General features: G+C 44.2%; 1 protein-coding gene across 1 annotated transcript in view; it reads left to right on the top strand.

The window, feature by feature from the left end:
- LOC148105858 (focadhesin-like) overlaps positions 1–18,261 on the top strand; it is a 28,290-nt gene extending 10,029 nt beyond the window's left edge. The window contains exons 15-36 of the mRNA XM_087839048.1: positions 202–290; positions 1,376–1,417; positions 1,509–1,617; positions 1,705–1,821; positions 2,583–2,821; positions 2,898–2,987; positions 3,222–3,369; positions 3,834–3,953; positions 4,030–4,152; positions 4,257–4,334; positions 12,796–12,867; positions 12,982–13,084; positions 13,183–13,263; positions 13,335–13,463; positions 13,538–13,653; positions 14,009–14,269; positions 15,154–15,243; positions 16,013–16,190; positions 16,308–16,405; positions 16,635–16,886; positions 16,977–17,052; positions 18,131–18,261. Of these exons, the coding sequence (XP_087695174.1) occupies positions 202–290; positions 1,376–1,417; positions 1,509–1,617; positions 1,705–1,821; positions 2,583–2,821; positions 2,898–2,987; positions 3,222–3,369; positions 3,834–3,953; positions 4,030–4,152; positions 4,257–4,334; positions 12,796–12,867; positions 12,982–13,084; positions 13,183–13,263; positions 13,335–13,463; positions 13,538–13,653; positions 14,009–14,269; positions 15,154–15,243; positions 16,013–16,190; positions 16,308–16,405; positions 16,635–16,886; positions 16,977–17,052; positions 18,131–18,204 (2,685 nt within the window). The 3' untranslated portion in view covers positions 18,205–18,261. The remainder of the gene's footprint in view (positions 1–201; positions 291–1,375; positions 1,418–1,508; positions 1,618–1,704; positions 1,822–2,582; positions 2,822–2,897; positions 2,988–3,221; positions 3,370–3,833; positions 3,954–4,029; positions 4,153–4,256; positions 4,335–12,795; positions 12,868–12,981; positions 13,085–13,182; positions 13,264–13,334; positions 13,464–13,537; positions 13,654–14,008; positions 14,270–15,153; positions 15,244–16,012; positions 16,191–16,307; positions 16,406–16,634; positions 16,887–16,976; positions 17,053–18,130) is intronic.
- The last annotated feature ends 9,244 nt before the right edge of the window (positions 18,262–27,505 follow it).

Genomic DNA, 27,505 nt, shown 5'->3' with positions numbered 1-27,505 from the left:
TACAGTAAAGGCCTCTGATCTTACAGTAAAGGTCTCAGAGGCCTCTGACCTTACAGTAAAGGCCTCAGAGACCTCTGACCTTACAGTAAAGGCCTCAGAGGCCTCTGATCTTACAGTAAAGGCCTCAGAGGCCTCTGATCTTACAGTAAAGGCCTCTGATCTTACAGTAAAGGCCTCTCAGGGTTTGGTTTCTGTTGGCAGGGTCGACGTGCTGAGTTAGAGATGCTCCAGAAACAAGGCAAAGAGGATCCACAGGAGCTGCAGTACAAGTATCACTGTGCCTGGCTGTGGTGAGAACCACACTCATACTTGCTTGTATATGTGTAGACTGTGTGTATATAAATGGTAGTGCTTTTGTACAAGGTCTCTAATCTTACTGTAATGACTGTAGTGTGTGTGTTTCCCTCCCTGCTGTGTGGACCAAACTTTACATCAACACTTTGTGGTAACACCTGCACTATGTAGCCAAAATAACTGGTTCTGAACCAGCAACCTCCTGACCAGTAGACGACCTGCTCTCCCTCCTGACCATGAAGAAAGTGAATCATGGTTTTCAGGCCTGTCAGTCACAGGTGTATAAAGTCTGTGGCTCGCTGTCAGGAGCTCAGGAAGTTCCTGGACGCTGTCGTGATCGGAACAAGCATCGTTGGAAAATGTCGTGTTCACGCTTCTGCGTCTCGCAGTCCGATGGAGGAGTCTGGTTCAGCAGTTATCAGGAGACTGATACTCGTCTGACTTTGGTGGTGGAGGGATGATAGTGGGGCTGTTTTTAGAGGTTGGGCTCAGCTACTTAGTTCTGCTGAGAGGAATTCTTAATACTTCCAAATACCAAGACATTTGGGACGATTTCCTGCTCCCAACATGAACGTGTGCACAGGAAGAACCTGACTGGCCTACAAAGAGTCCTGACTTTGACCCAGCAGAACATCTGTGGGATGAATTGGAGCGGAGACTTATTTAGAAAGCATGGAGGGAAGCAAACAATCCACCAAAGAAGACCCAGGACTTTGATCCAGGATTTTAGCTCCTCGGACAAGAACAGGAGGACATTCCTGTCCCAAGGTCCAGTCGAAGACATTTACAGACTGTTACAAAGATGCTACGGCGTCTGTCTCAGCGCTACACCATCAAACTTACGTTCTCCAGACTTAGTTTCCCCTAAAATGTTAGTTTTTCTCAGTTTAAACATGTGATTACATTTAATCTGTAAATCATCCTGTTTCGTTTACATGTGAGACGCCGTCCTGATGTTTTGGTATTACGGTTGTAAATAGACTAAAGTGCTGATGTGCATCACTGCTTTAACAGACACTGGTCACCATCTTCATCACGTTCTTCATCTTTTTAATGTGTTGTTATTATTTTTCTGACACAGGGCCAGAGATCAGCTGGCAGATGTCATCAAAGCTGCTACAAAGTGAGTCCCCTGCTCGCTCTGTTTCATAGGAAACGTTTGGTGAGCAGAGTAACCTGATGTGAGCGCTGTGACTTTCTGTGGGTCGTTTCAGGGACAGTCCTGTTGTTCAGGGAAACGCCATCTTGGCTCTGAGCGGCCTCGCCGCTGTTCTGGCGAAGTATGAGAGCAACCTGCCCACTGATGGTGACGGCAGCCTGGGGGTGAGACGCCGCAGGGTCCTGTTACACAGTGTGTTTGCTATTTCATCATCATAGAGATGCTGAGCTCAGTGCTGTTGGACTCGATAGGCTGGACCAGAGTTCGTGGCCACAGGAAGCTGGTTGACCATGGTGCTGGACACCCTGCTCAGCATCAGCAGCAGCAGCTTCAAGTCCAAAGGACGAGTTTTCCCCTGGTTTCTACACGTGAGTTTCATCAGCTTTTACATAAGAAACCGTGATTGGCAGATGATTCGAGTTCTTTAAGAGTCGTGACAGTGACGTGATGAAACAGAATCAGCTGTTTCTGAGCCTCACACTATGAACACTTTACTGACCCTCAAAAGTAAACATGCAGTGATTCACCTGCCCCATAAACCACATGTTATTCTAAATAAACACGAGCTCCGTGTGATTGTCCGTCTGTTAACTGCAGCCTGCTGGCTGCTGTGGTTCAGAGACGCTGATGTGGCTGCTGTAGCTGCAACACCAGCGTGTGTGTCAGATTAACACTGTTGGATTTGTTAGTGTGGAGCAGCTTTTATCACTCTGAGCTCTGAAAGTGTTCATCAGTGTGAGTGAGGGGAGCCGCTGACTGTCTTTAGCACCTGTGCTAACACTTTCAGCACTCGGTGCCTTTCCAGACGTGCAGACGTGCTAGCGGCACTAATGCATCCCCATGGCTTCAGAGATGTTTGAAGCTGCACTTTATCCCGAGCATGCAGTGAACCAAAAACAACTTTATTTTGATGACTTTCTCACAAAAAGAAGCAAAACAAGCCTGAAACATCGCTGCATCGACACGTAAACCAGCTGGAGTGTATTAGCATCAATATTCCAGTAAACGTGGTTCTCACAGCTCAGCGAGTCTTTGCTCTCTAACACATGTTGCTGTTGGCTGCACAGTTGTTGTGAATATAAAGTTGCTTTCTTGCATTGATTACTTTCACCCTGTGCTGCCTCCTCAGCGCTCCTACTCGGGTGAGAACACAGCGAGCACCATAGCGCGCTCCTGTGCGAGCCTCGCCCTGTCGCTGCTCGTCTCCGTGCTCGTGGTGCGGCAGCGGGACGGTCTGACCCACATCCTGTCGGCACTGCGGGCCGGCCTCCCGGGCTCCCCCACCGCAGACGACTCCCAGGCCGTCCAGTTCCACTCCGGGCTCGGTCTCGGCATGGTGCTGTCCACCCTGCTGCACCAGCGCCTCAGGTACAGAGTCTGCAGGAGGAGATTCTGATGTGAACCAACAGCGTAACGCTTACTGACTGCCTGTGTCCTCTGTCAGTGATGAGTCTGCTCAGAAGGATGCTGATCTCCTCTTCGGCCCTCTGGATGCTCTGGAAAGTTCCTCTTTCAACCCCAACCTGGAATACAAGTACGTCCTCTCGTGTTTGCAGAGAGCAAACTGACATCACATGGTTGGTAGGAAGCTGGAAGATTCAGCCGTTACCAAGGCTGCATTTCTGCTGCTCAATAAAAGAGCTCGTTTGGCACATTTACTCTTTTTCAACAGACACATCTGGAAGCTTGTTAGGAGTTAATATTCAACAGTGAAACAGGGGTTAGCATATTAAATGTGCTCTTCCATGTTCTCGCCTTCTTTCCTCAGCACTGGCTGTATACTGGGTCTGGGTCTAGTGCTGTCTGCCTTCTGCAGCAGCGGACAGAGGAGTCGACGTGTCCGTGTCAGCCTGACACTCGACAAGCTGCTGGCCAACCTGCAAGACTGCAGTGGACGAGGACGCATGGTGCAGGAGGTACAGCAGCCCTGCACACGACTCGCACACTGACGCCAGAGCCGAGGTCCTGAAGTCTCTGACGCAGGAACAAGTCTGTGATTGTAACTCTGCTCAGACACGTTTGTGACAGAAGAAGCTGAAATAGTCGTTTTGATGAATTATCTACTAAAGACAGTTTCTGCTACATGAACATGAAACAAGAGCTAAAGCTTTGAGCCTGATGCTGATGTGTGAACTTTGACCTATGACCTCGAAGCACTAAAATGTGTATCTTATGATGTTTACCGTACGATTGGAACAGATTCGGCTTCTATAAGCTGTGAAAACGTGTCGTCGTGACCTTGTAGAGCAAATAAAAAGTGTGTAACACAGATAAGCTTTGTTTACTGTCCAAGGTGGAGACGCTGCACGGCCAGTGTGGGGTGAAGGTTGAAAACTGTGCCGTATAAAGTTTTCACTGACCTTCACATGTGTGTGTGCAGGTGTTGGCGTACTCTGTGGCGTGTGTGAGCGTCTCAGCGTTCAGCGCAGGTCTTATTGACGCCGCCAAGGCCGAGGAGGTCACGGACACGCTGCGCAGCCTGACTGAGGAGAGCCAGCAGGTCAGTAGGAGAGCTGATGGGGTCATTCTGGCTCCAGCAGCTCTTTGTGGTTTCATTGATGACCCTGTGTCCCCAGACCCCGGGCTTCTCCCTGGCTCTGGGGTTAGCGGTCCACGGGCTGTCGGTGTGCGGCCACGGCAAAGCAGAGCACATCCACCCTCACCTGCTCGCAGCCTGGATCAAAATCTTACTGGCTGAGGTACAAAACCTCACTTTCTACATCTCAGCCTAAATGTTCATGTAAACGATGTCCAATCAGGTGAAAGGATGTTTGGGGTCCCAGCGCTGACCTTTGTGTTACAGGGCTGTCCCACCATGCAGCGGCTGGCTGCTGTCAACGGGCTGGTGGCGTTGGTGGGATCAGAGAGTTACCTCGTTCAGGTAAGACGCCTGCAGCTTCATGTTATCACCTGCTGTTGTGTTTCTGAGGATGTCTTTGTTTCGTGGTTTCAAGCATGTGGAGCCATAGATGATCGAGCTCATGTGACCCTGTAAGGTTTGAGGAATCACCATGGTTACCATAGGAACACACTGGCAAACCCAGTATTTAAAAAGATGTGATGGATGCAGATCTGTGTCTTCTGTGCAGCCATGTGAAGCGTCCCCGTGTTCATAAAGAGATGCAAACACACCTTTAGTTGCAGCTGAAGTTAGCGACAGTGATGCTGATTCTTGTTGAATTTTCCCAGTTCTTTGAATCTTTGGGCTGAAGGAAGGACACTTACTCGGTGTATAAATGCTCAATCAACAATCCTTTATTTCCATACAATTTTCACATAATGAGCATAAACCATCATGATGGGGAGAGATGCAGAGAGGGTCACAGCAAGTCTCAAAATGGCGATGTGTTACACAGCTTCTTATACTTTTCTACTGGCCCCCACCTGGTCGTAAACCTAAACATTCACACTCTGTTATCTGTTGTGGCGCCTAAGTTATGACCTCGGGCTCCCTGTCTTTCTACCTCCTACAAGGGTGGGGGCACAGAATGTGGTCTGTTTCTGCTATTATCGGCACAAGGTCTTTTGCACACAACATTCTCAGAGAATGATTTAAGCACTCTGACATGACAAGAAAACAGTGTAAAACATTCACAGCAGATAAATGGTGGCGCCCACCTGTCTAACAGAACCCAGAGGATGGTCACATTCTTTTAATCCCCAGAGATATACTTGAACTTTTGTCTATCCTACTAACAAAATATATTGAGACATTTGGTCTAACATACTATACGAATATACTGCAAAAGGGGGTCATATTCTTTAACCTAATCTCACAATTCCCCCTTTGATCTCTCTTTAGAGAAATCACTTACAACATACATTCTAGGGTGGAAAAGTGGTGTCAACTCTTTCCCAGTCTCCTAGTATTTGTGCTTCACACAAAAACACAATTCCATCGCTGGATTTCCTCTGCGCTGTCACTTTTAGAGCTTGGCACGCTCTCGAGTTGTCACGTCCAACGCTGCTGAAGACTTAAGGCAGAGCACGTCGTACACCTTAGTTGTCTTCCTCAATGTCAACGATGAATCTCTCATTTTATTTAAAATCTTGCTGTGGGAAGTCTCCTCTTGATCTCCTGGTAGCTCAGTAGAACCGCTCTCTGTGTGATGTCTGCTGTGCTGAAGATGATCTCCGATCCTCCTGAAGCCTCTCTCCTGGCCTCAGCTCCCATCTTGTGGACGATCCTCTCAGCCACTCCTTCTCGTCATGGCACCTCACGACATCTACAGATTAAAAAATAACACTCCTTTCCCCACATGGCTTCCACCATGTGTCAACTCCCCAATGAGACATGTACAAGAATGTTGCACATTCTCTCTAAAAATCTCCAGGGTTTCCCACGTGGAGCAGCCATACTCCAACCTGTAACCCTGTGTAAAAACATTAATCAGCAGTTACATGTTCAGCTTATTTAACTCCCAGCTCCACCTGGAGCCTGTATCCTGGAAGACAAATCTGTTAAATCAAACTTCACATTTGCAACCAACTGTAGATCATAAGAGTGATAAAGTATTCAGCATAAAAGACAAGTATCATGTGCAGGTTTTCTCCAATCATTAAATCACTATTATTACCATAATTTGTCCCAAATCATGAATCATCCCAATTTATTCCACAATTTAATCTGTGACTTCCCTTAAACAATGTCACTCCACCCATTTTATCACTATGAGCTCAGTAGTGGCCAGCTAATGAGCTCATATTCAACTATTCCATAAACACTGCATCTCTTATTTGTTTCCTCATGTCACTGGTCTGTTTTCTGCTGAATCCTCTACATCTACTCTTAAAGAAAAAACAGACATTAGGAGCACACATAGACAATCCTGGTGGTCAGGCGCAGGTCGATAGGTTCCAGAGGTGCCGTAAAAGGCCATAAACTTAAGCCTGCTGTAAAAGGAATGACACTGGTTTCAACACAGGAAATTTCTCACGTTATTTACATCGTCAAAGTAACGTTCAACATTTTCCCAACAACACAGTGTAACAGCATCCTCAATCCTGTAGTAGAGAAACAAACATCAATCAATTGTCCTGTTATAAATCACATCATCAAATCACATGAAGAACTGTAATGCTGTAGAAAAGAAAATGCAAATGTTAGCGCTGCGCAGGTGTATACACACTTTCTCACAGTAATCTCTGTGAGCAACACACAACACAAGCCCATGAATAACACAAGCCCATGAATAACACACCCCTGGTAGATTCACAAACACAGAAAGTGGCATTTAAAAGGTTAAATCATCACACAACCTCAGATGTTGCTGTCATCTTTCTGCTCCTGTAAAAAGAAACACATAAATTCATCCACCCTTTTGGCCTGTCTAGGTGGAGGTTAACTTTGAGTCGTGGTCAAGTCTTGTCAGCTTCTACCAGTCAGTCAGTTTGTTTTTATTTCCATTCATTCATTCATTCATCCATTCTTTCTTTCTTTGCTGATAGTGGAAACCATCGCCGCATTTGATTTCCACCCTCAGCAAAATGACGTCATTTCAAAAAGAAAAAGAAGAACTTTAGGTCGGATTACCTCGCTGAATCCTTTTAGGCAGGGACTCTCATTTTCTAATTGTCCCCAATAAGTGGCTTTCTCCTGAGCCCATTTTAATGTGGAGAAAAATACTTTGCGACTGTTTTCAGTAAGAATGTTTTATAGCGCTTTAAAATTCAATCTCTCAGGCCTGGATTAAAGAGCTGATTTGTTAAATCAGGAACTCACAAAATACCAAAATATCACCACCGGTGGATCACTCCTCTCAGATGTTCTTATTTCAGTGCACTGTAACAAAAGCAAAAACAAACGTAACCAATAAAATACTCATATAATACCAAATACTGGGACCCTTAGAAACCTGTCCAAGCATAAAACCACCTTTCTCTCTCTTAGAGAAAGAAAACAATCCAAACCTCACTGATAAAATCAACCTAGTGTTAAGCAAAACCCAAAATCAACCGAAACTTCACCAGAAAGTGATAGGTTATGAGGCAGGGTGCACCCCGAACAGGTCTCCAGTCTATCACCTAGAAACAAACAATCATTTACACTTACATTCACAGATAATTTAGAATCATCAATCAACCTAGCTCTAACAGCTGCATGACTTTTCACTGTGGCAGGAAACCAGAATACCCAGAGAGAAACCACTGCAAACTAGCCAGACTGTGGATTTGCACCCAGGACCTTCTTACTGTGGAGCAACAGCACTCACCAGCATGCCAACAATATAGGAAATACAGGGAAGCTATGATTTCCTGTTGAATTTTGTACAGATCTTTAAAGCCTGAGGCAATCGTGTTAAATACACCTGGGATACTTACATAAATCCAAGGGCTGGCCCCCTTTTCTTTTTTTTCTTTTTTATTTTTTCAGTGTGTTCCTCCTTCAATTAAATCTCAATCACAAAAATGTGGTGCTCCGAAATAAGGCTCACACCGTTAATTCATCATTTTCACTCTGTACCACTGCTCCTTATCAGGCTGTGTGAAGCACAGTAAACAATTCAGTCGAGGCCTTGAGCCATAAACAGACATCACTCACAGACATTGTTTTCATAACCAAACTGCCTTAGACCCAGTCCCCTAAATCTGCACAAATGCCCTCTGGGTGACATGAAATGCATTTAACCAATTAACAATCAATGGCTTCTTGTTGTTGTAACAAATTCTGTATTTGGACGTTTGTGTGCAGCATTTTGCGTATCAGCATAGCATTTGTTAGTAAAGCATTCTTCATTGCATCAGCGTGTGTGTATCACTCTTCATTGCACAAACATGTGTATGTGAGTGTGTGTGTGTGGATCACTTCTCAGTGAATTGAATCAGCATTTCGATTTGTGTGCGTGTGTGTGTGTCATTTCTCAGTCAATCAATGAGTGGATATGTGTTCGTATGTGTGTTTCTCTTAATTCTGAGTCAGTGTATGTAGATGTGTGTGTTTGTGTGTGTGTTTGTGTTCATCACTTTCCTGTTCTGATGTTCTGGGTAAACCAGGGCCTGAAGCGTGCTCTGGGGTCCTGCTCTCCTCCTTTTCAGTCCGTTTGCATCCATTGGTGCTGCTGCCCAAAGTTCTATCCATACTGGTTCTGGCCCCAATTGAGGCAGTCCTTTTCTCCAGTGTCCTACATCTTCTCCTTGTCCAGCTCCTCCTGAGCCATGCTCAGTTTCTGCTCTGATGTCTTGAGCTCTCACTGAGGGCAGAAACCTCAGAGTCTTTTCCGTACACGTCAGATTGAAGTTTATTGATGTTTTCCTTGCTTTGCTCCACGGCCTTCTGCAGCCCTGCTGTTCGGCTCTTCTCAGAGGTCAGCTCCTGGCTGAGCCCCGACACCTGTGCCTTCAGCTTATGTTCTTCTGCTGCTTTTGTCCAATCTGAGGTGCCTTCTGACCTCAGTCACTCCTCGTGTCTCTGGCACGCCCTTTTTGCTGCCCGATCCTCCGTGTTGGTCCGTCACTGTCCTGCACAGTTTTAATGCAGAGTTGTTAAGGTCAGCATTCTTTTGCTCGGCCTCACCTTTCATCCGGGCTTAATAGGCGTCTCATCACAGCTCTGTCAGCTGAAGCCGTCTGGAAATCTCCCCCGTGTAGTGAAACGGGCCTTGGATTTAACGTTCTCCGTCTCCGCTGCATGAGATCTTTTTCCTGCAGCACTGTTGACATTCTCAGGCTGTTGTTGTGGGCCCAGCTGCTGTAGCATTTGGTCAGGGTCACATCAAAGATGGTAGAAGGGAGAGCAAAGGTAGTAGAGGGGAGAGCAGGAGTCCAGGTCAGCCTCGGCTTTCCGGGCCGACAAAGCAGCCTGTAATCAAGCATAAAGAGAAAAAACAAAAACAAAACAAAAACAGACGAACAGGAAAATGATGTTGTTTTGGCTGTGTTATTCAGAGAGGGGCCAGGCCCTGTGTCAGCCTTCTCCCCCCCTTTTTTTTGTTTTTTTTCACTATATAATCAACTCATAACCCACCAAGTTGACAGGACAACACAGGTACACGTTAAAATTCTTAAGATCATGTTTAATAATTCAAAAAAGGAATTTTATTTCATTCAATAATCACTTGTATTAATCAATCAGAAGAAAACATGTCACAATTTGACTCTTTTAACCACTAAATTTATTATTTCATCACTGGTTTATCATACCAGTGTCTGTCTTTTTGAAGTCAAGTTGTTGTCCTGCAACCCAGAGAGTTTATTTGTTAGTAGTGGATAAACTTTATCATTTAACAACATGTGTATGTTAAGTTTTGCTGCTTTAACCTTGCTGGAAAATCTTCACGTGTTCATGAATGTAAGCTGTTTCTTCATTGCGTGTATGTGCGTTTGTAGGTGGGTTATTTTAACCTTTTTTTTTTCTTTTTTTTTTTTTTCCCCAACAAGGCATTTCTCTAGTTGTGTGTGTTCTTAATTTTGTTTCCCAAATTTTGATTTCCCACCTTAAATAACAGCATTCCATGTCTTCAGCCAGGAATTAGAGCTTGCTTGTGAGATTCAGGGACACATGGTGCCAAAAACAATTCAGTGAAAAACTTGCCTGAACATTTCCAGTAATGGTAACCGAAAACTGGAGGAGAAGATGTCCTTTAAGCTTCTTTTCAGGGTGAGGACAACGTAAGAGGTCAAGCCGTAAAATTTTGAGCCAGAGCTTGGCCTGTCTGTCGTCCCAATTTTGTTAGTCTATCCTTTTGCTGCTGTACTCAGGTCTCCTGGTTGAGAGAAATCCACCTGTATTAAGAGACTAAAACATTCATTTACTATTTTTCTTAAAACATCCATTTGGTTCATCTGCCTAGATTTTACTCTCTCTCTCTCGGTGCATAGTTCACACAGTCAGGCAGTTGCCTTTTATGGGCATGCAGATTTCCGGCCACAGACACTCACCCCCAGCAGCCGCCAAGCCATCTCTCCTACATCAAAACCCAGCCAAACATCAAACATTCACCGCAGTCATTCAAAAACTGTATTTATAATATTATAATCAACAAAATCAGCGTTTTAATTACAGGCATGTATCATTGTTTGCAAATCATACTTATAAAACTCAATAACACGCTAAACAGGAAGTCCTCTGTGGGCTTCACAGCAGCCACCTCATTTGCATGTTCACACACCGTCTAAACTAGCTCGCAGCGCGCTGTCGTCACACACAGCCTCGTTTCACACTCAACTCTCTCTTATATTTACAAAGACGTCTTATATTTACAATCACTCCTTCTTTATCACACAACTCCTTACTCTCCTTTGCCACAGCTGCAACCTCTAATTTTTTCTCTGGCGCACTCCCAGGTCGCATGACCTGCAGCGCCCTCAACAACTCCTCTCTCTGCTTCTCAAAAGCTTTCCACTCACCCTGCACACCCCCTTTTTCTATGTTAGACTTAGACCCCAACTTTTTCACACCACTACACACCTTTAAACCCTCCAAAATGACTTCACAGTTTGCAACAATTCACGACACAGCCTCTTGCCGCAATTTCTGCACAACACAAACACTTTTAGACACAAATTATTCTGTTACTTTAATTAACTCCCGTACTTCAGACAAGACGCCGACTCTAACGGCGCTTTCACACAAACTACACACCTCCAACTCTCTTCCTCTTTTTTTTTTTTTTTTTTTTTTACACCACAGAGTAATACACCTAATTCAGCCCGTCTCTCTCTCTATGTGGCTCCAAATGCCCTCTTTATTTAATTTCACACTCGTCAGGGGACAGGCAAACAACAATTTCAACCACTGAAACGAGGAATACAACCTTTTTAACCTTTTGTCTTTTACTACTCTAGAGCTCAACCTTTGTTCACAAAATGTGTCTTGCTCTAGTCCAGAATAAATGTAAACCGTGATTACACAGACGTTTCAGTGTTATTCTGTAGCTATGCGGGAGTCCTCAGTTCCCAAGTCACCACCTCGGCTAACCAGACGCCGCTGGACCTGACTACGCGTCCACAGGCAGGAGGGTTGCCACACCATGAACAAAACCAATTTCCACAGGTCCACTAGGCATCAACCTTTGATCCTAAAATGTGTCTTTGCTCTAATGTCCTCCCATTCACACATCAACCGTCACTGTCACCATGTTCATATTTCACACACAGAAACACAGCAATTGCGTCTCATCAGCAGTAATACACAGAAACACAGCAAGCGCGTCTCATCAGCAGAAACACACACAGAAACCTCTGAGCTCACCTTTGAAAATGCAAGCGCACCATCAGCCAGACTCTATTTCACCTCTATTTCATATTCTACACTTTGGCCGCATTTTGAAAGTTTTTCCACATTTCTTGCAACAGAAGCCAGTCATAGACAAAATTAATTATGTAGGGTAAAAGTGGGCTGCACTCTAGTCTCAACGTAGAATGTGATTAGTATCTTGCTAGAGCCAGTTCCTATAACACACTGGAATTCTAGTCTCAACGTAGAATATTATTAGTATCTTGCTAGAAAATTCCTTTAACACTTGAATTCAGCCTCAACTTATGCTGTTAGTATCTTGCGCCGAAAACCAGACACCGACAATTTAATGTGAAAATGCGTGTAACCCAGCGAACAGATTAATTTGGAAAGCCCAATATGCACATTTGGTATTCATAATACAACAGGCTGTGCTTACCTTTTTGATGTTTGGACCGGTCCTCCGTTCGCTTTGTCGCACGATCTCACAAAGGGCCAAATCTGCCCCTCCTCAGCACACCAAAAGATCCGGGTCACCGGCAACAAGTTGTTGAATTTTCCCAGTTCTTTGAATCTTTGGGCTGAAGGAAGGACACTTACTCGGTGTATAAATGCTCAATCAACAATCCTTTATTTCCATACAATTTTCACATAATGAGCATAAACCATCATGATGGGGAGAGATGCAGAGAGGGTCACAGCAAGTCTCAAAATGGCGATGTGTTACACAGCTTCTTATACTTTTCTACTGGCCCCCACCTGGTCGTAAACCTAAACATTCACACTCTCTTATCTGTTGTGGCGCCTAAGTTATGACCTCGGGCTCCCTGTCTTTCTACCTCCTACAAGGGTGGGGGCACAGAATGTTGTCTGTTTCTGCTATTATCGGCACAAGGTCTTTTGCACACAACATTCTCAGAGAATGATTTAAGCAGTCTGACATGACAAGAAAACAGTGTAAAACATTCACAGCAGATAAATGGTGGCGCCCACCTGTCTAACAGAACCCAAAGATGGTCAAATTCTTTTAATCCCCAGAGATATACTTGAACTTTTGTCTATCCTACTAACAAAATATATTGAGACATTTGGTCTAACATACTATACGAATATACTGCAAAAGGGGGTCATATTCTTTAACCTAATCTCACATTCTCCTCTGATGCAGCTGAAGAGCGAGACGGAGCTCGTGTCCAAGCAGCAGAACAGGCTGAATGAAGTTATTCGGGCCGTCACACAGGTAAGAGTTTACTTATCACATATTACTTTACTCTCATTACTACACACGATACTCTCCCCTCTGCTCGCTCCTCAGAGCGTCTGTTTCAGCCACTTGTCGGCTCTTTGGTTGCAGATCATCACGTTCTCTGGAGCCATCGGTTTGCAGTCCAACAGCGCCTGTTTGCTGGGACATTTGCACCTGGCCCACATGTCCAGCAGTCACAGTCACACAGCAGGTAACACAGGAGTCAGTGGGCGGAGCAGAGCTGGATGCAGTGTTAGTAACACTTTAAAATGATCTACTGGGCACTAACTACTTTGATCCAACTCCCAGTTCCTCCAGATTTCAGTTACCTCTCAGAGAAAAGTGTCGTCAGATCCACGACGGAGTTCGTCACAGAAGCTGGACAAAAAGGTTTGTGACATCTACAGAGGTCGTTGTGTTTGAAGCTGTAACTCTGTAACATCGTCTCTCTCTGGGCGCAGGTCCTCAGTCCTCCCATCCAGGCCTGGTTAAGACCGCTCTCACCGCTTTGGCGTCAGTCGGCGCCTCTTTCCAGTATCCGCCCATCAACTGGAGCGCCGCTCTTTCTCCTTTAATGAGGATGAGCTTTGGTAAGAGTTGTCGCTCAGTGCTGTCCGTGAAGCCACAGATCCTGTTCAGTCGATGTTGTTGTTGTGTTTTGTAGGAGAGGATGTGCAGCATCAGTGTGTTGTCCTGGCAGCCTGTCAGACCCAGTCCTCCCACAGTGCTGCTCTGTTTTTGGGCTCCTGGTTGTCGCCTCCCCTGGTCCACAGTCTCAGTGTAAGTTCAGTTGGGTATTAGCGCTGTGACAGCTGATATTCAGTCTCCATCAGGTTTATAGGCTGGTCCACTTTAATCTGTTGTTTCTTGATATCCAGCTTATATTTGAACAGGTTTCTTTAGGTGTTCTTAACAGAAACAGGAGCATCTACTGCCTCACCTCTGAGCTCAGCTGTTTCTCAGTCGTACAGCAGCTGAAGAAATGTCTGAATAATCAGCGTTTGGCTTCTAAAGCTGAACAGATGCTCTTTAACCACGACACACATCCAGTCTGTCTCTGCTGTAGGAGAGCGTGCTGAGTCCAGTACAATGATGAAGGCTTCAGAGATCCTTACTGGCTGTCTGTCTCCCCCAGTACCAGACCCGGGCCCACCTCTATGAGACTCTGGGCTCGTGGATGAAGCACGTGACTGAGGACAAGCTGCAGGTGTATGTGGAGAGTTTGGGGGTGCAGCAGTTTGAGGAGGACCTCCGACCCCAGCGCGCGTCCCTGTGTCGCTCTGTGCTGCGGGGCCTGGCTCAGGCCATGGCCCTCCCAAACCCCTCTAGCAGCTGCTGGACCATCCTCTGCTCTGCCACGGAGAAGATCTTCACCTTCCTGCCCGACCGAATCCAGGTGCAGTGTAGCTGCTGACTGTTATCACTGACACGTAGAAGCTTTTTCTTTGATGCATGGCTCTGTCCCTGGTTTTACGCTCGGGGATCGTGATATCCTCTGATGTTCCCATCCACCCAGAGACACGAACAGGAGCATAAACCCATTTTATTCAAAGCAGAGCTTCAGTCACCGGAGCTCGGCTGGAAATGAGCTCTTCTCATCACCACAGCAGCTTCAGCCCATCGTTCATACGCTGGCCTAGATCACGCTGGTCGAGATCTAGACCAGCGTGATCTCGACCAGCGTGATCTCGACCAGCGTGATCTCGACCAGCATTTTCAAAGTACAATAATAGAAACAGGCAAACAGTCAAACAGCTAAAGTTGTGTGAGGATCACGGGCAGTTAGACTCATTTTAGCCTTTGTCCAAATCCTTTGCAGTCTTTACGTTGAGCAGCATGTTTCTGAACCTGTGACATCATTAATCTCATCAGTCTGAAGAACAGCACAGTGCTCGTGTTTCATGGTACTTGATGCTACATTTCAGCTTTTGAATGGCTGGAATCATTTAGTTGATGATATGTGCGCTGGTGTGTGTCGCCTACCATTGGCTCCCTGAGTTTAACAGCTGCTAATAGCTGAACCTGTTAGCCGTGCTCTGTTCACCTTTCTGTGAAATCAGCTGATCTCCTTCAACCTGCTGTCTTTGTCTGTTTTGAAACCTTTGTGTGGAGCAGTCTAACAGTTAAAGCCTTTTATTCGTGCTGCTGCTGGGCCCTGCTGGCATCGAGCTTTGCCTCTTTAACACATGAACACAGGTTCAAAGGTGTTTAAATGACATATTTTAACTAAAAAATAACAATTTTTATGTTTGTGTTTGATTTCTTGTACATTTATTTCAGGATGATGAAGTGGATCTGTATGTGGGCGTGGCCAAGTGTCTGTCTGAGATGTCTGACACAGAGATTGAGAGGATCATGAAAGTCTCTGAGGTACAGTGTTAATAACACCAGCAGAAAATGAACAGAGGGACCACGTCCACTGTTTCCATGTGCTGAAGCGCGGGCAGAAGTACGTTTGGTTTACAGGTTCAAAGACATGTTGTTGGTCTCATAGTGGAAATGGAAGTAATTCCAGTGACCTGTAGCTCATATTGCTTTATTACTTATAGCTGTCAGTGTGTGGACAGTAAAACCTGCATTCTTCCTAATGCCCAGCAGGGGGCCCACTACACAAGTGTGTATTTCTAAAAGGAGCACTTTAAGTAAACGTTCAGTTTGACCAAATGTAACCATATAGTGATTTAAGCTTTCAGTAATTTAGAGGAATCTTCCTCACATGGTTACTTTATTCACTTCAACAACAGTCGTGCTTTATACTGTGAGGTCGACCCTACAGTAATACATGCAGAGAAACCCCAACAATCATATGAGCCCCTATGAGCAGCACTTTGGTGACAGTGGGAAGGAAAAACTCCCTTTTAACAGGAAGAAACCTCCAGCAGAACCAGGCTCAGGGAGGGGCGGGGCCTCTGCTGTGATTGGTTGGGGTGGGAGAAAGAAGACAGGATAACTAAACATGAAATGGTGACAGGTGTGTAGTTTGAAGGCCTCTTAGCTGCTGCTGACCCTCGTTGTTGATCCTCTGCTGGCTTCCTTTCAGCACACGTGCGGTGATCACGTCACGCCTGTCATTCAGTCTGTGACGGTTCATTGAAGCTCAGCGTGCGCTGTGGCTTTAACATCTCTGCGTTCTGTTTAGACTCAAATGGAGAAGACCTGCTTCGTCTTAGCCTACCTGACCTCTCAGGGACGAGTGCCCCTCCTTAGTCTTAATGATGTCATTGCTGGGGTCCTCCGTGGTTGGCCGAGCCGCAGAGTGGGGTGGCTCCTCCTGCAGACGTTTTACCAGTGTCGCCTGGCAACCAGCATCAACACAGGTGAGACAGGAAGGCGTTCCTACTGCGTGGAAAGTGGATCTCTCCTGATCTAACAGACGACTGACACCTGTGTGTTTTACCATGATGGTTTTCATTTAGTCAGCATCTTTGTCACAGGCATCTCCAGACGGGTGGAGTGGCTCCTGGAGCTGATGGGACATATCCGAAATGTTGCCTACGGCGTAACAGACGTCCAGCGTGGAGACACCAGATCGGTATGTTTCTGAGTGACCGCCATGTGACTCCCACACATCCTCCTCTTCCTCCCAGCAGCTGAGCTTAGCTAAATGCTGGTCCACCATGACGGTGCCGTGTTAACTACAGCGAGGCTGCTCTCGAGCATCAGCAGTAGAGCAAAGCTTGCTGCTGTTTGCTTCTTCTGTGTATCTGAGTTGGTGGAAGCAGATTCTGTGTCGTGTGTTTCTAACTGAGTGTGCTCTGCAGGCCACCGACTTCCTGTTCCAGCTCTTTGCTGCTGCAGTAGTTTCCTGGAGCGACCACATCATGCCACTCCTCTTTGGCATCCGGGTCCAGTGGTTTCCATGGCAGCCAGACCCCAAGCCTCAGGCTCTAACACACGGTCTATATGGCGAGGAGTCGTCGGTGGACGGCGCCCTGTCCCGGTGCCTGTTAGCGATGTCCCACAGCCTCCCTCGGCTCCTGGACAAGGAGCCCTGGAGCAGCCAAACGCCCAAGGTCAGTGTTTGTGCTGTGAACTTTGAACTTTAGCTCAAATGTCACTCGTTGTAAACGTGCAGAAGGGATGACCCCGTGTGTGTGTCTCAGTTCATAGACTGGCTTCTCAGCATCATGGAAGCTCCTGACCAGAGCGTGTCAGCATCAACGGTCAGCACAGCCAGAGGTGAGCAAAGCAGCCTTTTTCCTACTTACACATTTCATAATATTTCACTCTGTTTGAACCACAGCAGTACACAGACTGTTGTCTCCATAAACTACTTCATGAAATCACATCTAAACAGTTTAATTAGATATAGATTATTATTATTACGATCCTTGTGCAGGTCTCATTGAAATTAAGACCTGGCCTGAGTTTTGTCAGGTTCTCACATCATTAAATTAAATTACATTACATTAAAGCTTGGAGGAGAGGGCGATTGTGGTGTGGTATTTTACACAGCTTCGTGCTTCCAGCCCGACTGTACTGCAGCGCACAAAGCACAGTGAACGGGTTTGTGTGGAAGAACTTGACCTCTGTGGGATGAGTTGGAGCGAGGACTCAGCCAGACCTTCTGATCCAACATCAACCTGACCTGCTGAAGCTGTTATAGTTGCAAACTAAATCATATGTATTCAGGATGGAAAGTCAGAGAAGTTCACGTGTGTGAAGGTAGACGAGCGAACACTTTTGCCAATAGTGTATTTTCATAGGTTTCACTAAAGTGACCAGTACACCACCAGCTGTGGTTTCTTCTTTACTGGTTTTGCCCCAGAAGCTAAACCTTCGTGGTAAAGCCTGTATGTTCGCGTCTCCTTGTGAAATGCATCGTGTGTTTCATGGACTGGTTCTTATGCAGCACTGTTCTTCTCTGAGCGGTTTATACTCATCCACGCACGGCTTTCTGTGCTTACATCGCACTGCTGTGGATGCAGATGTGTGTATTCAGGTTAGAAGCCTGAATTTCAGCTCAGACACATGAAGTTTGTAGTTTCTGCTGAAATATTTCTGTCAGTGATCACAGAGACAGAGCAGTCTTTACATGAGAACTAATGCACCATGTTTATTAGACACTCAGCTGACAGCACTGTTGGAAAAGAAGGTGTGGAAAGAGCAGGTGGTATTTTAAGAAAGGTTTACTCAAACATCAGTGTTCATACAGGCAGGATATGCTGAAAAAATGATCTGGTCTTCAGAACAGCCAGATTTCTCTGATTCCTCTGATTCCTCTGATCTCTCTGATTTCTCCTGTGGTTCCTTTCAGCTGCTCTGTTGGCACTCAGGTCCTCTGCAGAGTTCAAGAAGAAAGCCGTGTGGACCAGAGCGTACGGCTGGTAGCCCAGAGGAGCCTCGGTGTCCTGCTCAGGCGTTGCTGCTCGTACACAAAGACACACACGGCTGCCGGTCTGAGCTGCTGTTTAATGTTAGACAGTAACTGTACTGTAGGAATCTGTGCTGTCAATAAAAGTGCAACAGAAATCATTTTGGGTCTAGAACATCCTTTTCTCTCTTTACAGCAGATCGTTAAATTCGACTTCATCCGTAACTCCAACGAGCTGTGACTTTATGTTACTTCCTCTTCCTGTTCCACTTCTCCAGGTGGTGGTGCCTCTCCTTCAGCAGCTGCCCAACTGTGAGCGAGGCTCCTGAAAACCAAGCAGTGTTTTACATCACAGTTACACTACAGTTACACAGTTACACTACAGTTACACTACAGTTACACTACAGTTACAGTTACACTACAGTTACACAGTTACACTACAGTTACAGTTACACTACAGTCACACTACAGTCACACTACAGTTACACAGTCACACTACAGTTACACTACAGTTACACCACAGTCACACTACAGTCACACTACAGTTACACAGTCACACTACAGTCACACTACAGTTACACAGTCACACTACAGTTACACTACAGTTACACAGTCACACTACAGTCACACTACAGTTACACAGTCACACTACAGTCACACTACAGTTACACAGTCACACAGTTACACCACAGTCACACTACAGTTACACCACAGTTACACTACAGTCACACTACAGTTACACAGTCACACTACAGTTACACCACAGTCACACTACAGTTACAGTTACACTACAGTTACACAGTTACACTACAGTTACAGTTACACTACACTTACACTACAGTTACACCACAGTCACACTACAGTTACACTACAGTTACACCACAGTCACACTACAGTCACACTACAGTTACACAGTCACACCACAGTCACACTACAGTTACACAGTCACACTACAGTTACACAGTCACACAGTCACACTACAGTTACACAGTCACACAGTTACACCACAGTCACACTACAGTTACACAGTCACACAGTTACACCACAGTCACACTACAGTTACACCACAGTTACACTACAGTCACACTACAGTTACACAGTCACACTACAGTTACACCACAGTCACACTACATTCACACTACAGTTACACAGTCACACTACAGTCACACTACAGTCACACAGTCACACTACAGTTACACAGTCACACTACAGTCACACTACAGTCACACAGTCACACTACAGTTACACTACAGTTACACAGTCACACTACAGTTACTACACAGTTACACAGTTACAGTACAGTTACTACACAGTTACACAGTTACGCTACAGTTACACAGTCACACTACAGTTACACAGTCACACTACAGTCACACTACAGTTACACTACAGTTACACTGTCACACTACAGTCACACTACAGTTACACTGTCACACTACAGTCACACTACAGTTACACAGTCACACTACAGTCACACTACAGTCACACTACAGTTACTACACAGTTACACAGTTACAGTACAGTTACTACACAGTTACACAGTTACGCTACAGTTACACAGTCACACTACAGTTACACAGTCACACTACAGTCACACTACAGTCACGCTACAGTCACACAGTCACACTACAGTTACACAGTCACACTACAGTCACACTACAGTCACACTACAGTTACACTGTCACACTACAGTCACACTACAGTTACACAGTCACACTACAGTCACACTACAGTCACACTACAGTTACACAGTCACACTACAGTTACACAGTCACACTACAGTCACACAGTCACACCACAGTTACACTACAGTTACACTACAGTTACACCACAGTTACACAGTAACTTCATTCATGACACCAATTTAACATCCCCAGATAGAAGACCCTCCTCAGTGTTGTCACCACAGACCTGGTCAGAAAACTCGGACACCAACTATGATGATATGACAGTGAGGCCTGTAACTGTTCTTCATCGTCCTAGTCTTCCTCAGGAAACTGTCACCCGTAGTTTTCCCAACAGTAACAAATCAGGAGAACCTGAGAATGTTTTGTGTTCTTTTCCTTCAGTCTGTTCTAGTTCAGCTGGATTTAGGTCATGTTAGTGAAGCGACCAACCTCTGTGTCTAACATCTTTTTGTCTCACTACAGTTACACAGTCACACTACAGTCACACTACAGTTACACAGTCACACTACAGTTACACCACAGTCACACTACAGTCACACTACAGTTACACAGTCACACAGTTACACCACAGTTACACTACAGTTACACCACAGTCACACTACAGTCACACTACAGTCACACTACAGTCACACAGTCACACTACAGTTACACAGTCACACTACAGTTACTACACATTTACACAGTTACAGTACAGTTACTACACAGTTACACAGTTACACTACAGTTACACAGTCAAACTACAGTTACACAGTCACACTACAGTTACACAGTTACACTACAGTCACACTACAGTTACACAGTTACACTACAGTTACACTACAGTTACACAGTCACGCTACAGTTACACAGTCACACTACAGTTACACAGTCACACTACAGTCACACTACAGTCACACTACAGTCACACTACAGTTACACAGTCACACTACAGTCACACTACAGTTACGCAGTCACACTACAGTTACACAGTCACACTACAGTCACACTACAGTTACACAGTCACACCACAGTTACACTACAGTTACACCACAGTTACACCACAGTTACACCACAGTTACACCACAGGTACACCACAGTTACACTACAGTTACACTACAGTTACACAGTAACTTCATTCATGACACCAATTTAACATCCCCAGATAGAAGACCCTCCTCAGTGTTGTCACCACAGACCTGGTCAGAAAACTCGGACACCAACTATGATGATATGACAGTGAGGCCTGTAACTGTTCTTCATCGTCCTAGTCTTCCTCAGGAAACTGTCACCCGTAGTTTTCCCAACAGTAACAAATCAGGAGAACCTGAGAACGTTTTGTGTTCTTTTCCTTCAGTCTGTTCTAGTTCAGCTGGATTTAGGTCATGTTAGTGAAGCGACCAACCTCTGTGTCTAACATCTTTTTGTCTCAGTTAAGGTTCTCGTCTAAACGTGTTTGCTGTACATCAGCCTCACAACGGCACGACTAACCGTCTCATTAACCCTCATCCAACCAGCATTTTTAACATACAAGGACGAGCGACTGAGGACCACAAGAGTGACCTCATGTTAAAAAACTAATAGTGGTAACATATTTCTTAGTTATGTAACGATTATGCAGTATCTAAAGAAAAAAGTAAAACTGTCTCTGCAACGTTGCAGTGGCCTATGCTGCAAGTATGAAATGTATAGTTTAATCTATCTTACAGCTTTTATTAAGTTTAATCCACATAATTACTCAGAAAACCTCACTGGTATCAGAGCTTTCAGTCATTTTAAGTATCATTTGTTCTGTATTTACATGAAGCAACTAGTCAGAGTCAAACTGACTCCAATGTAAAAAGGCCCAGAGCTGCACAGGGAAGATGTGTGTAAATATGGACAGAATCAGATCAGTGTTCACCAAAAGTGAGTCTGATTTATCGAGAAAAACTTTAACGTGGCTGCACGCAGAAGCTGAAACAACCAAAGCTAATGAAAGTAGTGGCTGACTGAAGACGACTGCAGTGACCATAAATGTAAAGGAGGAGCTTGGACTCAAACAAACGTGCTCCTGTGCAGCACGTCCATCAGGTGACTGTAATGTCACAATGGCTTGTTCTCCGTCTTACCAAGAGTGAGGACAGGCAGGCAGTGTTGGGACTAACGCGTTATTAAGTAACGCGTTACAGTAACTACGTTATTATTGTGGTAACGAGCACGGTAACTAGTTATTATGCCAAAATCAGGAACGCGTTAGTCGTTACTGGGATTTAGATAGGGTCGTTACTCGTTACTTCGTGTGGCGGCATCGCGGAGCTTCCACAGATTCTGTAACATTAGCAAGTGGTGGAGGCCAGCAGGTGGATGAGGGAAAGGGGACGCAGAAGGAAAAGAGACCCGAGGCAGCCGCCGGTCCAAGTGTGAACTTCAGGTAAGAAGTTATGACCTGCAGTCTATCTGGGTCAGATATAAACCAAGTTTAGGTGGAGTTTATTTTCGTTGTGCTGACTTTTTCCGTACTGCGTACTAGCTAGCATGACGGAGTTTCTATACAGCTGGGTGGGTGCTATGAAGTTAATGATGTTGAACTTTATTTTGTCCATAAGTTATTAGAGTTGCCAACCGTCCCGTCTGGTATTCAGAGAAAATATTACGCGTTTCTTATTGAGGTGAAAAGGAACAGTTTGTCCCGGACTTCAGCTACAATGAAAAAGACACAAAACTGGAGTTATTCTGTCTTTACGCTGCACAGCTGCCTCTTCTTCTTTCATTCTCTCCCCTCCCTCTCCCGTTTCTACTTCAATCATGAAAACTGATCAATGATCAGCTGATCGGCTCTCTTGCTTGTTTATCGCCCACTTTGCGCCAGAAACAGGAAACTAGCGAATGTCGCGCTAAACAACAGCAGCACGTTTAAGCTTGATCAGCTGTTGTTAGAATTTATTTAATATTAATTTCTAGTATCAGCTGATGTTTGCTGGAGCCACAGCTGCAAAAAAGCTGCTGGTCATGATATCGGTTTGGTTATCTGGTGAGAGGGAAACATGAAGATGAAACCAGGAGATGTCCTTACTGAATCATCAGAGCTGAACAGGTGATGGAGAAACAGGTTTACCTTTTAGGTGACAGGAATGAGTTGAAGGGAAGTTATGAACTGTTTCTGAGAGACAGATAACCCCAGGATCCTTTTTTAGGTAGCTGACAGCTGGTAACTGTGCAGGTGCGGATCTAGCAAAGTTTTGCCAGGGGGGCCAGGTTGGGCATTAACAGGGAGAGGGGGGCACAAAGAAATACTTTTCTTTCTTATTCTCATTTAAAATGTCTAGCTTTTAAAAAAAAATTATCTGAATCTTACAACAAAGGATTGATAGATTGATGCATATATACCATCAAAACAGTGTACATCACTGTCACAACAGCGTTTGTTTTCATTCAAAGGCTTTATGATCTTTCCTATAATGGTGGGCCAGTTTCTAGTCAAAATGCCCAGGCCGATTTTTTTGTCCCAGTCCAGCCCTGTATGCAGCTCATCTGCAGTCTGGTGTTACCTACATCTTCCTATTCAGAAGGCAGAATTTCTGAGTTCTGAGTACAATCGAAAGCACCACGACTGCAGTTTTTGTGTTGGATGTAAAAGGCGCACATGACGGTGTGACGTAGGCTAGAATCATGGCAGCAGTCAGTGACGGTCCAGGCGTGGGATTTCTCTTGTGGAAATATGCACATTATCTTTTCCTTTCTATTGGTAGGTGGCACAGTGCACTTGTGGCAAGTAAGCAAGCTAGAAGACTGGCAAAGTTATGGAAGCAACACATTAACAAGAGAATTCTGAGTAAAACCAAAGTTACTTTCCCTAGTAACTAGTTACTTTGAAAGTAACGAGTAACTTGAAGTAACTGAGTTACTTTTGATAGAAGTAACTAGTAATGTAACTAAGTTACTATTTTAAAGTAACTTACCCAACACTGCAGGCAGGTAGAGCGCCAGCACCACGGACAGGTGGCTGTTTGGAGCTGTTGTTGAGTTGAGTGGACACGACTGGGAGGCCGTTTGCTCAACATAAGGCAGCGCCTGATAGATGGTGGCAGCTGAGAGAGAAACAAAAAGGGGAACAAACGCTTCACTTGCTGTGCTTTTACTTCATTCACTATCACAGTGTTATTGGCCTGTGTGTCGCTGATATACAGAACGTTCCTCCAGCACTTCTGCTTACAGCACAGAGGTTACTCACTGCAGCTGGAATGCACTGTGCTCATTTCCTGGCTTCATATCATCAGCTCTGCTTGGCTAACCCATTTCCTGTTGGCTCCCAACACTTCCCTTACACAACACTCTGACCACACAATGAACCTCGTAATGTTGAGAAGTCAAAGTACTTATGAGCTCAGCTTTCAGTTTGTTGGAATAAAAGATGGAAACTCGATGATTTAACACCTTCAACGATGACTGTGAGGATGTATAAGGGGATCCAGAGCGTGTCCACAGCATGGTGATGGACAGCTTCTCCATGACACACAGCAGCTCGTGAGGATACCTGTCATCAAACCACAGGCACAACTTATTGGACGAGAAACAATGTTTGCATCTGGAAATCCACTGGAACTACGAATGTACTCAAATCATCACGTCTAGTACGAATACGGCATTAAGGATATTATTACTATTATTATTATTAGGGATGCAACGATACCAATTTTTTCAAACCAATACAATACCGATACTTGGATCTGAGTACTTGCCGATACCGAGTACAAAAACCGATACTTCTACCACACACACACACACACAAATGCAATGAATTGGAAGACAGGTTTTATTTTATTCTCTGCCGATAATAAATAATATCTTAATAAAAATGACCACAAAAAAATTTCAAGTGAAAAATAAGCACTTCTGTTAAATTATTGCAGAGTCTCCACATTGTAATTTAACAAAATATCACTGAACTATTGGCACTGTCTCGAGCTTTCAGAATAATAAATAAACACTTCTGTTTGGAATAAAATAAACTTTTAAATTATTGCAGAGTGTCCAATTTCATATCGCGGCTCGAGTATGCTGAGAAGACGGTTCAATCCTATGTTTTCCACGACCGGCATTGGCTGGTCATCCAGAGCGATAAAATGAGTCAGAGCCTCTGTTATTTTAACTGATTTTCTCTTGACATTTTCTTCGCTTTTCCAAAACCTGAGTTAAAGTTGGCTGTTCCGGTCCACACTGCTGACATTTTGTTTAGCCTAGCTACAGCTGCCTCCAGTTTCTCTTTTTTATCTGGAGCCGCCAGTCTCACTCGCCTAACCCTGTGCCTGTTTAGCGCGGGATATCCCCCTAGTGGCCAATCTAAAAAACAACAACAGAAATGACCAGCCACCCTCTGATTAATGAAATAAGTCGGTATCGGTTCATGGTATTGGTTAACTTTTACGAGTATGAGTACACACACATTTTACAGTATCGACCCCGATACCCGATACCAGTATCGTATCGGTGCATCCCTAATTATTATTATTATTATTATTATTATTATTATTATTATTATTATTATTATTATTATCATTATTATTATTATTAGAGACATTGTTGAAGTTCTGCCTTCAGAACAGTCAGTCTGTCCACAACACTGGAACAAATGTGGATGTTTGCACTTCAAATATTTCGATGTGAGCGTGTGTGCACGTTCATAACCTTCTACTGATACACACATCATCATTGTTAATATTAGTATTATGTGTGTGTGTAAATACGCTCCCTCCTCAGGCCTGGTGTTATGGTGATCACCATGAACCAGAACACCAACGCCCGGGTCACGGGCCGGTGCATGAGTCGTTTGAGGCTCCGCTCTGACATTTGTGGTTTTCAGGGTTTTTATTGTTACTCTGGTTTTTTTCCTGTGTTATGAATAAATCTTCGGTACTGGTTTCATTTTGTTGTGTTTATCTGCAACACCTTAAAGGCCGGTCTGTGGTGCCAAAAAGGTTGGGGACCGCTGGTGTAAATAATGAAAACTCATTAAAGCTCCAGTCAGATATGCTTGGTTGCCCTGTTTTTTTTTAATGTACTTAATTTTTCGATTATTATTAAATGAAATAAGTATTTGTTTTCTCCTTTCTTGCGTATGTGCAGTTATAACTTTATCAATAACTACTGTTACTGTTCATGAACTACGGCGTGTCCCTTTCAGACATCACCAACTTAATATTTTCCATCTAGCAGACAAATCAAACATCATGTATCAACATGTCACAAAGTGGTTTCTTTTTCACAGAAATAACCAAAAATATTTCCACTGCGACCTGATATCAGTGGATCCTACACTGGAATGTAAACTGGCTGTTTAGGGGGAGGGTTCCTGCCCTGGGTATCTGCTTAGAGGGAAAGTAAGACGTCATGGTTTAAAAATGTAGATAGTTTGACACATTAGTAAAATAATTACATTAATGCTGAGAGGTCAGGTCCAGGGAGTGCTGTTCAACTGTAAGGAACTAAAAGCTTCTTAAAGCTCTGCATCCTGTGTGCTTTTAAAACGATTTATCAAAGTAAAGTTGAAGTTTGAAAAGCCGATGTGTTTGTGCATCACTGTAAAACTACATTATTGGGTTCAAATGCAGCTGCGTCCTTATAAAACCTGCGGTGCATACCGGAGGAGGTCCAGGACGTTCCAGAAGAAGAGCTGCACACACACCACCGGTTTACTCTGCAGCTCTGAACCAAAACAACAAAAGTGCACAAGTGTGTGAGACTACAAATTCTAGAATCAGAACTGCTAATTTCATTACTCTGAACTTTTAAAGGCAGGTTTTGTATCTGAGAGCAGGGAGACTTGCTGTGTTCAGTGTGACTCGTCTCTGCAGAAGGTCAGGGCTCTGATAGTTACAGTTAGCGGGTGACTTACTGGGCAGGTGGATCCTGAGTGTCTGTTGAGTCAGGGTTCATTATGGTCCTGGTTGCTACTGGAAATAAAGAAACAAAAGGAGGGTGTGTTGTTCAGGAAGTACACACTGTTAGACATTTTATTGTATTTTTACATTAACTTACTGGCAACACTATTGCCAGTAAGTTACTGTAATTACTGATCTATAGTATCTTTACTGTTGTGATGTTTTACAGTTCAACCACTTTACTGTAAACATATATTACAGTATAACAGCTTTACTGTAAATGTTGTTTGCGGTAATGCAGCTTTACTGTAAACGTGGTTTACAGTTAGAAAGACTTACCGTGATTAAGTTTTATAGTATCACTGTACTGCAAATGTGGTTTATGGTATAACACTGTAATTGTGTACAGTATAATTTGTGTAGACTGTAATTATGTTTTACAGCATATAAAATAATATTAACATTCATATTCAATATAAGAACATTTACAAAAAACAATATAATTCAATAAAGTAGTCTCAGAATAGTGAATTAAACCAACATTTATTGTTGATAAAAAAATTTTAACAAGAAAAACATTTTTCAACTGAATAAAAACAATGTCAATAACCAAAATAAATAGAAGCGTACATGAAAACTACACAGTCCTTCACCTTTCTGTGTCTGATTTTTTTAAGGAAAACAGTTTTTCATTCCACTAAAAACAGGACAAACCCACCAGCATGAACATTAAATAAACTATTACAGTTGTAAAACAAAAATCATTTACAAAATGTAATAATTATCAGTGGGTC

This window comes from Neolamprologus brichardi, chromosome 3, assembly GCF_056152115.1.
Source record: "Neolamprologus brichardi isolate AB-2024 chromosome 3, ASM5615211v1, whole genome shotgun sequence".
Lineage (NCBI taxonomy): Eukaryota > Metazoa > Chordata > Actinopteri > Cichliformes > Cichlidae > Neolamprologus > Neolamprologus brichardi.
This window is presented reverse-complemented; position numbering and strand designations above follow the sequence as displayed.